Consider the following 13,009-nt stretch of genomic DNA (forward strand, 5'->3'; position numbering starts at 1 on the left):
CGAGACTCGGCTCCTCCCCACCCGGCGGGAGGGGCGTGGCTTCCGCTCCTAAGGAGGCTACGGCGTGACCGCGAAGCCAGGCGGGAGGCTGCGGCCTCGTCCCCCTGCACCGGGGTCCCCTCCCCTCCCCTCCCCTCCCATCCCCATCTCCCCACACATACATGGGGAGACACTGGAGGGCTTCTCACTGCCCCGCAGGGAGAGACGCTTGACCTTCAGGAGGCAACAAGCCCACTCCTAGTCCTAGCCAGGGTTTGGACTACATGGGGCGAGCAATTATTTTGGGCGGAGGGCCGCTTACGGACTTTCCACAAGCCATCGAGGACCTCATGACAGGCAGCCAGGGGCAAATAAATATTAATTTTCTCCATTTTTTAGGGGCCCCGCGGGCCAAATAGAATGGCCTGGCAGGCCACATCTGGCCCACGGGACGCATTTTGCCCACCCCTGGATTACACTTTGCCTCAGGGATCTGCACAAAAAATTGGGCTGCCCATCATGATGCCTGAATAAAATCAGAGACACCCCACCTGTTATGATTTTCAAATCTTACAGGGGGGCTCTTGTCTCTTATCCCCCCATAGGACAAGAGCCCCCCTCTAAGATCTGAAAATCATAGCCTGTGGGGACTCTGATTTTATTAGGCTCAATGCCCCCCCCTTCCGTTCCCCTGTCATTTGAACCCTGGCACCTAGGAGAGCTCCTGCCTCCTCCGGACACCTGGAGGTAGCCATTTCCAACCAGGGTGCTGCAGCAAGGTGCCCCACTGCATAGGCTGCGGAACGGGTGGGCCACCAGGGTCATGGCCCGACCAACTTTTAGCACATTAATTTATATAACCCACAAATGCCCAATTGTCATTCCGCTTAAAACTGTATAGCTATTTTTTTTAACTGCATAGCTAGCTAAATTAACGTGCTAAAAGTTGGTTGGGCCATGGCCTGGGTGGTCCACCCATTCCACAGCCAATGCCCCACCACGCCAGCCCTAGTGCACTGGTGGACAGGATTGGCAAGATCAGAGCGCAGGTTTCAAATGGGATTCTGTGGTTCCTGGAGACGCCCGTAATCCTGAGTTCTTTGCCACAGAAAAACAGCTGTGTTATGTTTCTGTAGTCAGGGGGGAAAAAAAGAGTGAAAATGAAGAATGGGCATTTTTCCAGAGGTGCCTCGCATCTCGCCAGGGGGTGCCTTGAAGTCTAAAAAGATGGAGCAGCGCTGCTCTAAGGTACCACCCTGCCCTGCCTGCTGTCTGACTTCAGACTCAGTCACCTCCCCACCACCTCTGTCTGGGCTTGGGCCAGGGGTGGATCTAGAATTTTGGAAAGGGGGATGCAGGTGGTGAGGTACATCGTCATGTGTAAAACAACACATATATTTCTCCAGTTAAACTAGAATCTTTTCTAATCCCCTAGGGCAGGGGTTGGCAACCCCCGGTATAGGTGCCAGAGTGTAGCACTCAAAGGCACTTTGCTTTGCACTCCTGCCTTGGGTTGAACAGCAGGGAAGGGGTTGGGGTGTGCTGCCATAACAAGAATTGGGCCACTTATGGCTCCCCCATTGTCTGCCCCGGCACACAAACATCTTACAAGTTGAAGTTGCAGATGTTTTTGGCACTCTGCCCAAAAATGTTGCTGACCCCTGCCCTAGGGGCCTACAGCTATATGACTGAATTTAAGATTGAAGCAAAAACCAGCTTCATTGGAATAATTTTAAAACAGTGTGCAGTGCTGTGAAATAGGAGCTTCATGAGCAGGAGCTGTGAACACACAGCAGAACTGCAGAACAAAGGCAAGCTTGAGTGGTAGAATATCAAGACAAGGTCATGAGTGGTAGAATATCAAGAAGAAACAGTCATTAACACCTGTGCAATGTAGAGTTTAGAAGGGATCAGGTAGATGATAATGAGCCATGAAATCAAGTGACTTCCTCATTACTGCCTGACTAGAAATGCTGCTGCCAGGCACTGGTTTTAAGGTTTGGATGGATTAGGAATCAAAGGGGCGTGCAAGTGCATCAGTGCCTCCCCCGTGAATGCACATCTGCCTTGAAGTCTAAAGCAGGGGAGAACCACTGCTCTGAAGTGCCACCCTGCACTACCTGCTGCTTGACTTCATTGCTGTGCAGAAAAGGACCTGGGGCTTGCAGTGGACAATAAACTGAATATGAGCCAACAGCGTGACCTTGTTGCAAAGAAGGCTAATGGCATACTGGACTGCATTAGTAGGAGCATTGCTAGCAGATCAAGGGAAATGATTCTTCCTCTGTATTTGGAACTGGCAAGGTCACAAATGAAGTACTATGTCCAGTTCTGGGCCTCCCACTACAGAAAGGATGTGAACAAATTGGAGAGAGTCCAGTACAGGGCAACAAAAATGGTGAGGGGGCTGGGGGACATGAGTTCTGAGGAAAGGCTGAAGGAACTGGGCTCCTTTAGTCTGGAGCAGAGAATACTGAGAGGGGATTTTATAACAGCTTTCAACTACCTGAAGCGGGGTGTCCAAAGAGGATGGAGCTAGACTGTTTTCAGTGGTGACAGATGACAGAACAAGGAGTAATGGTCTCAAGTTGCAGTAAGGGAAATTTAATTTAGATATTAGGGAACACCTTCTCACTAGGATAGGAGTAAAGCACTGGAACAGGCCACCCAGACAGGTTGTGGAATCTTCATCCTTGGAGGTTTTTAAGACCCAGCTAGACATAGACTTGGCTGGGATTATATAGCTAGGGATAGTCCTTCTTTGAGCAGGTGGTTGGACTAGATGACCTCCTGAGATCCCTCTTGACCCTTCCAACCACTTCCCTATAATTCTATGATTCAGACTAAGACAGCTCCCCACAGAGGAGCCTGAGCATTTTCAGATGTGGTCTCAAAGGGCTGCTATATCTGACAAATTAAACAGCTTCTCTTCTATTTTATTTAATCCACAGTTATTCCAAAGAACATTTCAGACTGTAAGGTTTTGAAAGGAGGAGTCCTTCCAAAGTGTAGTCCTTCCTGGTGGTGACAAAGCACCCTGCAGAGCTGGTTCTCCTTCTCCCTGTTCCCAGCTGCTAAAATTCAGTACGAGACAGATACAGATATATCACATGCACTCCTACTTTTATGCATATGGTTCCCGAGCAGTTGGAACTGGGAAGTAGGAGCCCTAGAAGCAAATCATTATGATTTCACTGAACTAAGTGGCATATGGTGTAATAAAGGTGTGATATTCACAAATGCTAGCAAGATTGAACAGGATTTCCTGTAGTCATGAGACATAGGTCAGAGTTACTGTTTTGCCCTGACACATGGGAGTAAGTTCCTCCTCCTCCTCATCTTCTTCTTCTTCTTTTTCTTCTTCTTCTCTGGAAATCGAATATAGATCTCTCTCCTGGGCACCAGTTGGCAGCAACAAGGGCCAGGTTCAAATGTCATTGCTCCCTGGGAAGCTGTAAGACACTGATCACCACTTCCTGTGGAGAGGGTGTGACGAGGTGCCTGCAGCTTCAGTCAGCATACTGCACCCCCACAATTCCTAGTCCTAATCACACAGCTCTGCTGGGGCAGCAACCTGCAAAAGAACTCAAAGAGGAGCCAGGCCCATGGGCGTCTGGTGCTGCCTTAGTCAAGGGGGGCACGTGCAAGTAGTCCCGCTGACTGGGTGGAGGCCCCCCCCACGGCTGATCTCACTGCCCGGGCTGGGGGAGTCCCCCCATGGCCAATCCCATGAAGGTTGATCGCTGCAGCCACTTCCAGGAGTGGCTGGGGGCCCCTCTGGGGGGGGGTGTGGGGGGGGGGGCAGTGCCCGGCTGGCACTTGCGGGGGGGGGGGGAGGGTGCACTGGTGCTCCCGTCTGCCCCCATGCCCATCGCCTAAGCAGTGAGTGCGACTGAACAGAGGGTGCACCAGTGCTCTTAGGGGGTGCACATCCACCCCTGTGCACCTCCCTATGCGTCACCGCTGGTCTAATATGTTCTTAAGGATGGGGATTCCACAGTCTCAGTAGCATATTCCAGTGCTTAACCCCTCTCACAGTTAGAGAGTTGCTGTTACTATCTGTAATGGTAGATTTGTACTTTATAGACTAAATTTGAGATATGTAAGCTTTCATAAGCATCAGTTTACTTCACCCCTGTGCACCCCCTATGCATTGCCACTGGCCAGGCCTATCCTGCATTGGGGCCTGGACTACAGCTGGTCCCAGCCACACAGCTTAGCTGGGACAAAGAAGCTGCAAAAGCAACAAAAGAACCAGGCTTCAACTCTGACCAAAAACTGCCAGGCTCCAATCCTGGTCAGTTTGCTCCAGGGATTAATACCTCCATGGTATTATCTCACTCAAAACCCAGAAGGAAAAAGGGGGAGGGAAGAAGGAAAGAAGAGCCCCAAACACTAAGACAGATGCTCTCTCCCTTTATCTGAGGTTTCCCCTTCAAATTGCTTCAGCTTGCTTCTCCAGTGAAAGGGGGGGAGACCCTCCCCATGAGGAGCCATTCTCCTGAGCTTGCATTCAGCTCTGCAGCCTTGCAGCTAGCTGCCTAGCTGAAAGATTGCTATATACCTTGGCATGACATCACCCCAAGTATCCTAATCAGGGTTTGCCATGCTTCCAGCCTCTTTCTTGAGCAATTAATTTAAGAAAAAGAACACTGTCCAGTCTAGCCAATCAGGCTAGACATCTGATTTTCAAGCTGTACTTGAGGAAGACCAGGCTTTCTGGTCTCAGCATGGGGGGAAGCAGGGGGTCCTAAACCAAAAGGCCACAGGTACCAGGACACTGCAGGAGGCTTACCTGTCAACCTCCCCAGACAGCATTCTTCTCCACAGAACACCAAGCAGAGGAGAGGAGACAAGATACAGCAAATACAGAAATCATATACCATGAATGGCACATGGCTCCGGTGGCTGGGGGACATGGCTGTGCTGGTGATGGTGGAAGCATGGTGATGGAAGCCTGGCGGCGGTGAGTGGGGAGCCTTTTTGCAGAGGATGTACTGCCACATGTACCCCCTACGTGTCGCCCCTGAATAGAGCAAAGCAGACACATATCAAACATGATCATATTCAAGCTAAAGCATACTTTGCAGTACAAAACAATATGCATAGCAACATGAAACCAAAACACACTTTGCAGTACAAAATTGCTTGTACATTTTGTGTGTTACATAGTATTGAATTTAAAGGGGAGAAGTGGGGGTGGGGAGGGAAGGGGGCAGCTGCAAAGCCAAAGGCAATTAAGTCCTAATAGAAGAGAGAGATCATAAGAAATACCGGGCTGGATGACATCCAAGGTCTGCACAACCAATGTCTTTTGACAGTGTTATGGACAGATGTTATGACCCCCATGTTGACCCAAGGCCCCTAAATATTAGGTCCCATCCCACATATGCAAATATTTAAGATGCTGCCATGCAATTGATTTATCTAAAGGTATAGTGTTCTTTGTATTAATCAATCTCCCATATGATCTTATTTGGGTTTTTTTTTGGGGGGGGTGGGTCTTTTTTAGTTTTGTTTTGGGGTTTAGCTTTTGGAGGGTGGGAGGGGGTTTCTGGTGGTTTTGTTTGTTTGCTTGATGATAGCTGAATATGGAAAAGAAGTCTTCAATTAAGATGCCTAAGATGGTCTTTTCCAATGCCTATACCCCTTCTCTGAACAGGTCACCAAGAACATTGTAACATATACAAGTGGCATATTTTCCATCCAATATGTGTTCCTTTAGATTTGTCAGCCCTGAGCTTCATTTGCCATTGCATTGCCCATGCATCTAGCTTTTTGGGGTTTCTCAAATGTTTCTCTATTTCTTTTGCTCTTATCTAACCAAAACACATTTATGTCATCCTTAGTTTTTGTTACCTCAGTGTTCAATCCCTCCCCCCCCACCGCTCCCTCCAGATCATTAATTAATATGTTAAAAAAATATAGGACCCAGAGTCAGCCTGGAGGTAGCCTGCCATTTTGAAAACTGACCATGTAACCCTGTTTTTGTTTTCTGCCTTCTAACCAGGTTGTGAGCCATGACAATCCTTTGCCTTTTGGAACTAAGTTATTGATCAGACAACCAGTATCCTTTTATCATTATCCTCCACTTCAATGGAAACAGTCAAAGAATTCTAATGGATATTTAAATTAATGAGGAACGATTTTCTATTGCAGCAACCATGCTAGTTAGACCCAATCTGACTTTCAAGCAAGGAACAAACAACATAAACAGTCCAGTGGCTGAGGATATTATTCCTTCCTCTTGTTGGATATCTGTCAAACAGTACTCTGTCTGAACTGCAGGGGCTTTCTGATTACATGACCATCCCCTTGTTTTTAGGGACAGTCTTCAGGACCTAGCTGTCTCTGAAAGAGATCTATTACTTGGATCTTGTGTTGACTCATCCTCATGTTTTCGGTAGCAGTGATGAGTGGGTTATATTCATCTGCGTACAAATGATGTCAGTAGCATTCTGGTGTCTTCAAGATACAGAGAGCCAGTATTCCCTTTTATTTGGAGATCTTTTGTTTCTCCTACAGGACCTTTTCTCAGCGTGGTTACATATGACCTTAGGTTGGATTTGACAGCTACTTCCTTTTTGGGACTCTCTTAGCTCCTGCTTTCCTACCTATTAGGTGTTTTTTTTAGTGTTCTTTCTGTTCCAGTTTCCCAAGACATACCTCCTTTGTAACTGTTTCAGAGCTAATTACATTTCCCAGGATACGCTTGATCTGAGCTGACAAGAGGCCAAGTAGAGGCCGAGAGGCAGTGTGCCACTGAAGGGCAGGGGGGGGGTTGGCACACTACTGAGTGGTAAGGCATGACTGGAGCCCTTGGGCCATCAGGGGACACCAGGGAGCTGGGCCTGGAGCAGGTTCAAACAAGGGACGGCCTGCCTGCCACTGTTCCTGGCTGACCCACTCCAGAAGGAGTCTGTGTGAGGTGCTGGGCTCAGCCAGGGACAGCAGTGGCAGTGCACAGGTTCCTTCTTCCAGCACCTTCTCCATGCCTGCTCCCCTCCAGGTGTCCCTTGCTGGACGGGAGAAGGTGCTGAAAAGAGAAATCTCCCGATCTACTGCTATATGGCTCCCAGCCAAGCCCAGTTCCAAATATAGCCACTCCCCACAGCCCTTCACTGGAGTAAGGCAGGAGTGGCTCTGGGGCTCCCAATGTGACTGTCAGCCAGGGACAACAGCAGGTATGCTGCTCTCTTCAGCACCTGCTCCTGGCCAGTGGAAGACACCTGGAGAGGAATTGCAGTTGCAAGGGAGCAGGGGCAAAAAAAGGAAACCTACTTGCTGCTCCTGCTGTCCCCTACCAAACCTGGCACACTGCACAGCTGCAGCCCATGACTGAAGTGGGGCAGGTGTATTTGTGGGCCTTCCCTGTGCCATGGACAGCAGCAGTGGAAGGCAGGCAGGGGTGCATCCACACTGCTGCACCCCCACTTCAATATGCCCCTGGCACTACATTTTTTATCCTTGTTGCCATAGGTTGTTGAAGTGATGGTCCCCATGCAAAAACACTGAGGTGCGATATAACATTGTACTGATGCTAAGCATCTCTTGAATTCAGTTGGAAATTTCCTGTGGAGCTGTTTATTATTTGCACTGATTTTAATGGTAAACCTGTTTGCCAATATACAGTATGAGCTACATGAACTAACAAATAAAGAACTGCCAAATAAGCCATTTACCAATTAATGGACCATCCTCAGTTATTAACTTTGTGGAATCTATTGGTGAGCAAGCTGCAATTCACAGTGTTACTATATATTACTAGTCATGTGTGTTACAGTAGTTACATTTTTATAAAACTGAGTAATACACTTATAAAAGTTATTTGAGTTAGATACACCCATGCCACACTTAGACCAATGGCATTCAGGAATCAGGAGTTCTTTTGTGTTATCCTTTTTATATTTAATTTAGATTTCCATTTGCATTCTATATTATAGAATTTGGCATAGCCAGAATAAGAGGTCTGTTCTTACACAACAAATACCCAGATGGGTACTGTTATAGTGCGCAGGTTTGTTATTACCCTAAAATAAAATAGTTTTCTGATAAGCATACTGTTAGGTTTACAATAATTTAGATTATTAAAAAATATTAGCTTTACAGCTGAATACAAGGCATGACCTGTGGCCTAGCAATACAGCTGACCACAAGGCAGAATGATAGCTAAGCCTTTGCTTGTGTCAAATAATCATTTTAACTATATTAAACATTTTCTGAGTTAAAAAGTGGATCTGTGTCTGTGTGCTGAAAAATCAGCTACAGCAAGAAGTAAGATAAGACAGGGAAACCATTGTTCTGGGTGCAGTGGTTGTGTCCTTGAGAAATATCTACTACTGTGTAAGGTTTTGCTAACATATTATAATGTTACTGTTACTTAACTTTTAGCTTTTAAAAAGTGCTAGTTCAGCTTAATAAAAATATGCTGTTACAAAGATTTAAAAAACACCACCCAAGTATTGCTTTTTTGTTAACCATAAAGTCTTGCCTTGTTATAATAAGTATAAAAGATCACCTCACCCTTGGAGGGGGGCCATTTTGCCTTTTGCTGGCTTTATGGTCTTTGCTCGAGCAAATAAACAGTTGTCTTTCTTTACCCGCGTTGTCTGTCAATCAAATTACAGCTAGACAACGAACCTTAGGGAGATTTCTCCCACCACAACATGCACCAGTTCTGAGAAAATGGTGGCAGCACATCAACACAGTCAAAGGTGTTTTAGTTCAAAAGTGCACCACTGCCATTTTCCAAACACTGATGTGCCACCGTTTATACAAATGTGCATGACACAGCGCCGGGCATGTCAGCTTCCATGCAGATCAGACCCGATTAATCAAAGGTACGTTGCAGCATGATAAAGGTATGTGTATAAATGCCCCTAGTGGCCTGCAGAGATCTAGATAACCATGTGGTAGTTCGCCCTTGTTTCTGAAGACTAAAAAAAGATGCATTAAATGATTTTCCCGTTGGAAAAAAATTAGCAGATGTCAGTACTATGATAGTGAAAGGAGGCAGTCTATGAAACACTATACAAGTTTCAGAATCCTTGCCTGCCATAAAAACACTATAATAAGCAAAACAACAAAGCTCGGGAATACTGCTGCACAGCATCATCTTTAATAAGTATCCAACACGAAAGATTAACCAAAAAAATTCTACTCCCAGGTTACAGTAGCTATACTTTATACACAACAGCTGCAATAACAAGATAGTGCAACAGTCACTGTCTTGCCTTCATAAGTGAATTCATACTTTCTGCTACCCCAAAAGATAGATTTTTAGAAACTGCACTAGCAAGATCCCTATGGCCTTAACAACAACATAATATGCTAGAGTGACCAGCTCCCACTTCAGGACAGAAGTACCTCAACAGTCAAAAGAGAACAGAACATGTCATTTATCTGTAAAATAGTATGCTGTTTTACACAACTGCCTCACACAGTATGACACTTGTTTTGAGACAAACATTTCCCTCAGATGTAAAAATACAATCTTAATTTGAAAATACTAAATTGTTAATCACACAAAGCAAAAAAAATGAATATTCACCATTTCCCCTGAAATATCTTTAAATCTATTTTAGTTCCTTTTTCTGCCAGAAACTGTCAGGCACCATCATCAGCTGTAATTGCTCATTTCTAGTAAAATTTAATGCTTTAATCTCCTAAGTTAAATGCAAATCTCACAACTGCACACCTGTGTTTGCATATTCCCTTTGATGGGCCCTGTCACCATAAATGTCAGTATTTACTTCTCTTGAGTGTTGCTTCAGGACTAGCTGTGCTCCTCTTGTAGCTGACTTTGCATATAAATTCTGTAACATATTTTTGAGAGTTGAAAATTACAAAGCCCATTTGAAATGTTTAATTATTTATATAAATTCTATAGCATTAACCTTTGGAAAAAAAAAAAAGCTTCTCAGGGACAAAATACAGGATAGACACCACAATATGATAGGAGGAAAAGGGAAAAAAAATGCACTGAATGCTTCTGGAATGGAAAGCATTTAAAATTGAGATTTTCCTCAATTACCATTTTAGATAAAGTATCCAATAGATTAAAATAATTTTAAAGGTTTATTTCCCCCCGTTAAATAAGAATTTGCTTTCTATTTTACATACAAGTATTTCTTGTTTGCTAACATATAAAGCCAGGATTGTACAACAGGTACCCCTTCCCAATCTACCAACGCCATCCCATTAAACCTGGATTAAACTACCAGAAAAGATGGTCTTTGTTGTCAGAAGAAAAATGTATCAAGCATAGTTACTCTGACAGCAAAAACATAAATGTAACCAAATAAACTCTCAACTACAACAGAGGCATTGTTCAGGATACATGCTTGAGTCTGGAGGCAGCAACTTGTAGAATCATCTATAATGATCTGTTGGGGGGGATAAGGGGGTGGAAGAGAACAAATAACTAAATAAATGAGATTGACCCATTTTCCTTCAAAATGAAATTTTGTGCCAGCCAGTTAACTTTTCATGCATCACTTCCCCAAAGATTTAAAAACCAAACTTAAAAACAAAATTTCAAAATGTATTTTTACATTATATTTTGAGAGGAGAAAGTATCTGTAAAGTATTACTTGGAGTCCAGGCAACGCCCCCTACTGCTGCAGGTTAAATCCAGCCCACAGGCCAAAGATTGCCAGCCCATACTTTAGAGGTTTGAAAAGCAATGGGTTTTTAGTGATCTCATTTTCAGTCATATGTATAGCTGGAAAAAATATTAAACAAGCTTTCAGACACAAAGTGCCCTTCTCAAGTAAAGAGCCAGAGAACCTGGATAAAAACATAGTAAGAGGTCGTAATAGGGTAAACTTTACCAATGTTCTCAAAGAGAAATTAGGATAATCTATTAGTTACCTAAAATGCTTAAATACTCATGTGAGAAGCAGGAGGAATAAGGAGGAAGAACTGGAAATTCTAGTAATTAGAAAATGATATGAAATTGAAATAATGAAGACTTGAGTACCGTCACGAAGCATGTAACCTATATAAGCAAGACAGGCAGGGGAAAAAAAAGACGTGTTGCCTTATACGAGATGCATGTTTGTTTGGAGCTAAAGTACATAGTAATACATAGCTGAAGTACATAGCAAAAGGCAGGCCTATTGAAAATCTCTGAATCAAGGTCAGTATGGAGAACAGCAAGGGTGATGCCAGGGTGGATGTCTGCTATAATAAAGCAGACAGGAGAGGTGGATGAGGCTTTCCTTAAACAACTAACCAATGTTTCCAAATTACAGGACGTAAGGGTTCTCAAGAGGGTCTTTATCGTGGTCTTTATTGAGGGAAACACAGCAGAGCACCGGCAGTCCAGCAAGTCTTTGAGTGTGTCGGGAATAACTTATTGATAAAAGTCCTAGGGAGCCCAAGTAGGGAAAAAGTTCTTTCAGTTGCTCCTCACAAACTGGAAGGAACTGGTTAACCTATACATTGACTCTAAACAATCTGTATTACTTTCTAAAACAACCTCTGAAACGTCAAAATTTTTCATAGTAACTGGTTACCCATTACTTACACTGACCAGGAATAGAAAGTATTCTTTTCATACTCTCTCTTCTCTTCACACCTGCCTCTCCTTGAAGAGCTTAGGAGCTTCTGCAAGTTTCACAGTTCCCTTTACCTTTCATACTTGATCTCTAGACTTCAGCATGCAACTCTGCAGATTATGAAGTCTCTCCAACACAAGTAGCAGTAAAATAACAGGAAAGTAGGACTGGAAGAGATCTCAAAGTCATCTAGTCCAGCCCCCTGCTTGAGGCAGGATAGCCCCAACTAAACCATCCCAACCAAGAGTCTGTTTAGACTGCTCTTGAAAACTTCCAAGGATGGAGCTTCCACAATTTCTCTAGGTAGCTTGTACCAATGCCTGACCATCCTCAGAGTCAGAAAGTTTTTGCTAATCTCCAATTTAAATCTCCCCTGCTGTAGCCTGAGGCCATTACTCATAGTCCTGTTCCATAGAGCAGGGTTTCTCAACCAGTGGGACACAAAGGTGCTCTAAGTGGGACTCGGGTCGCAGCGGCAAAACCAGAAGTGCCATGGTGGGACTTCTGGTTTCACTTCTGCACGCTTCGATTGGCCACTATGACCAACTTCCTACTTCCTACAAGAGACATTGAAGAGATTGCTGTCTAGCCAAGCTGGTCTACTGTTACACTTTCCATTTTTCTGTCACATCAGGATAGCTTGCACCTATGCCTTTAATACAGCCTCCTTATAGTACAGACAGCTGTCCTGGATTCCTTTTCCCTTCATAGCGGTCTCCTAGAGAATCCTGCCCACCTGTTCCCCGAGTTCGTTAGTCTTCTTTTCTGAAGTCCAGTGTCCCTATCCTGCTGCTCTCCTTTCCTCCCCTTATGATCTTCAACTATAATTTCATGGTCCCCTATCACCCAAATAGTCTTCTACCTTCACTTCCTCAACCATTTCCTTCCTTTTGTGAGCAATAAGTCAAGAAAAGCTTCCCCGCCTAGTTGGCCTCTTTACCATTTGTATCCATCCCTTACACCAGTGGTTCTCAACCTTGTGCAGGCCGGGCGCGAGCCGGGCCCTTTTTCGTGCTCTGCGCGGGCTGTGGCCAGCAGCCCGGGCACACGGAGTCAGAGAGGGCACGCGTCAAGCTAGAATTAGGCACAGACTCATAGCGGTAGATTTAAAGATTGTTTACTTACACCGGAGATGGTTGCAGTGCAGGCTGGAAAACTTGCTTGAGTTGCGGTTACAGACAAAAACAACACGAAAGATCACATGGAGTTTGCTAGGCTCCACAGAAACAGAGCTCCGGATGCCCTGGACAAGCGCGCCACCGAAATAGAAACTTCGTAGATATGTCTTATAAAATTTATCACTCGAAGACGGGAAGAGGTGGGCGATGGATCAGGTCGCCAAACTCCTCTGAATCTCACACAGGGTCTCTATTACCCTGCCGTGTACCCAGAGTCCCCACAAGATGGATGTGGAGTCCTCTTCGGCTTGGGCGGAAACCGCTCAAGCCTCTTATACGGCTAGCAGGCCA

At 45.0% G+C, this 13,009-nt stretch overlaps 1 protein-coding gene across 2 annotated transcripts in view; it reads right to left on the reverse strand.

Annotated features, from left to right (window-relative positions):
- RANBP9 (RAN binding protein 9) overlaps positions 1-13,009 on the reverse strand; it is a 75,480-nt gene that overhangs the window by 61,353 nt on the left and 1,118 nt on the right. For both annotated transcript variants that reach the window (XM_025208441.1, XM_006027248.3), the window contains exon 2: positions 4,775-5,005. In XM_025208441.1, the coding sequence (XP_025064226.1) occupies positions 4,775-4,985 (211 nt within the window). In that variant the 5' untranslated portion in view covers positions 4,986-5,005. The remainder of the gene's footprint in view (positions 1-4,774; positions 5,006-13,009) is intronic.

The sequence above is a fragment of the Alligator sinensis genome, unplaced genomic scaffold, assembly GCF_000455745.1.
Source record: "Alligator sinensis unplaced genomic scaffold, ASM45574v1 scaffold928_1, whole genome shotgun sequence".
Lineage (NCBI taxonomy): Eukaryota > Metazoa > Chordata > Crocodylia > Alligatoridae > Alligator > Alligator sinensis.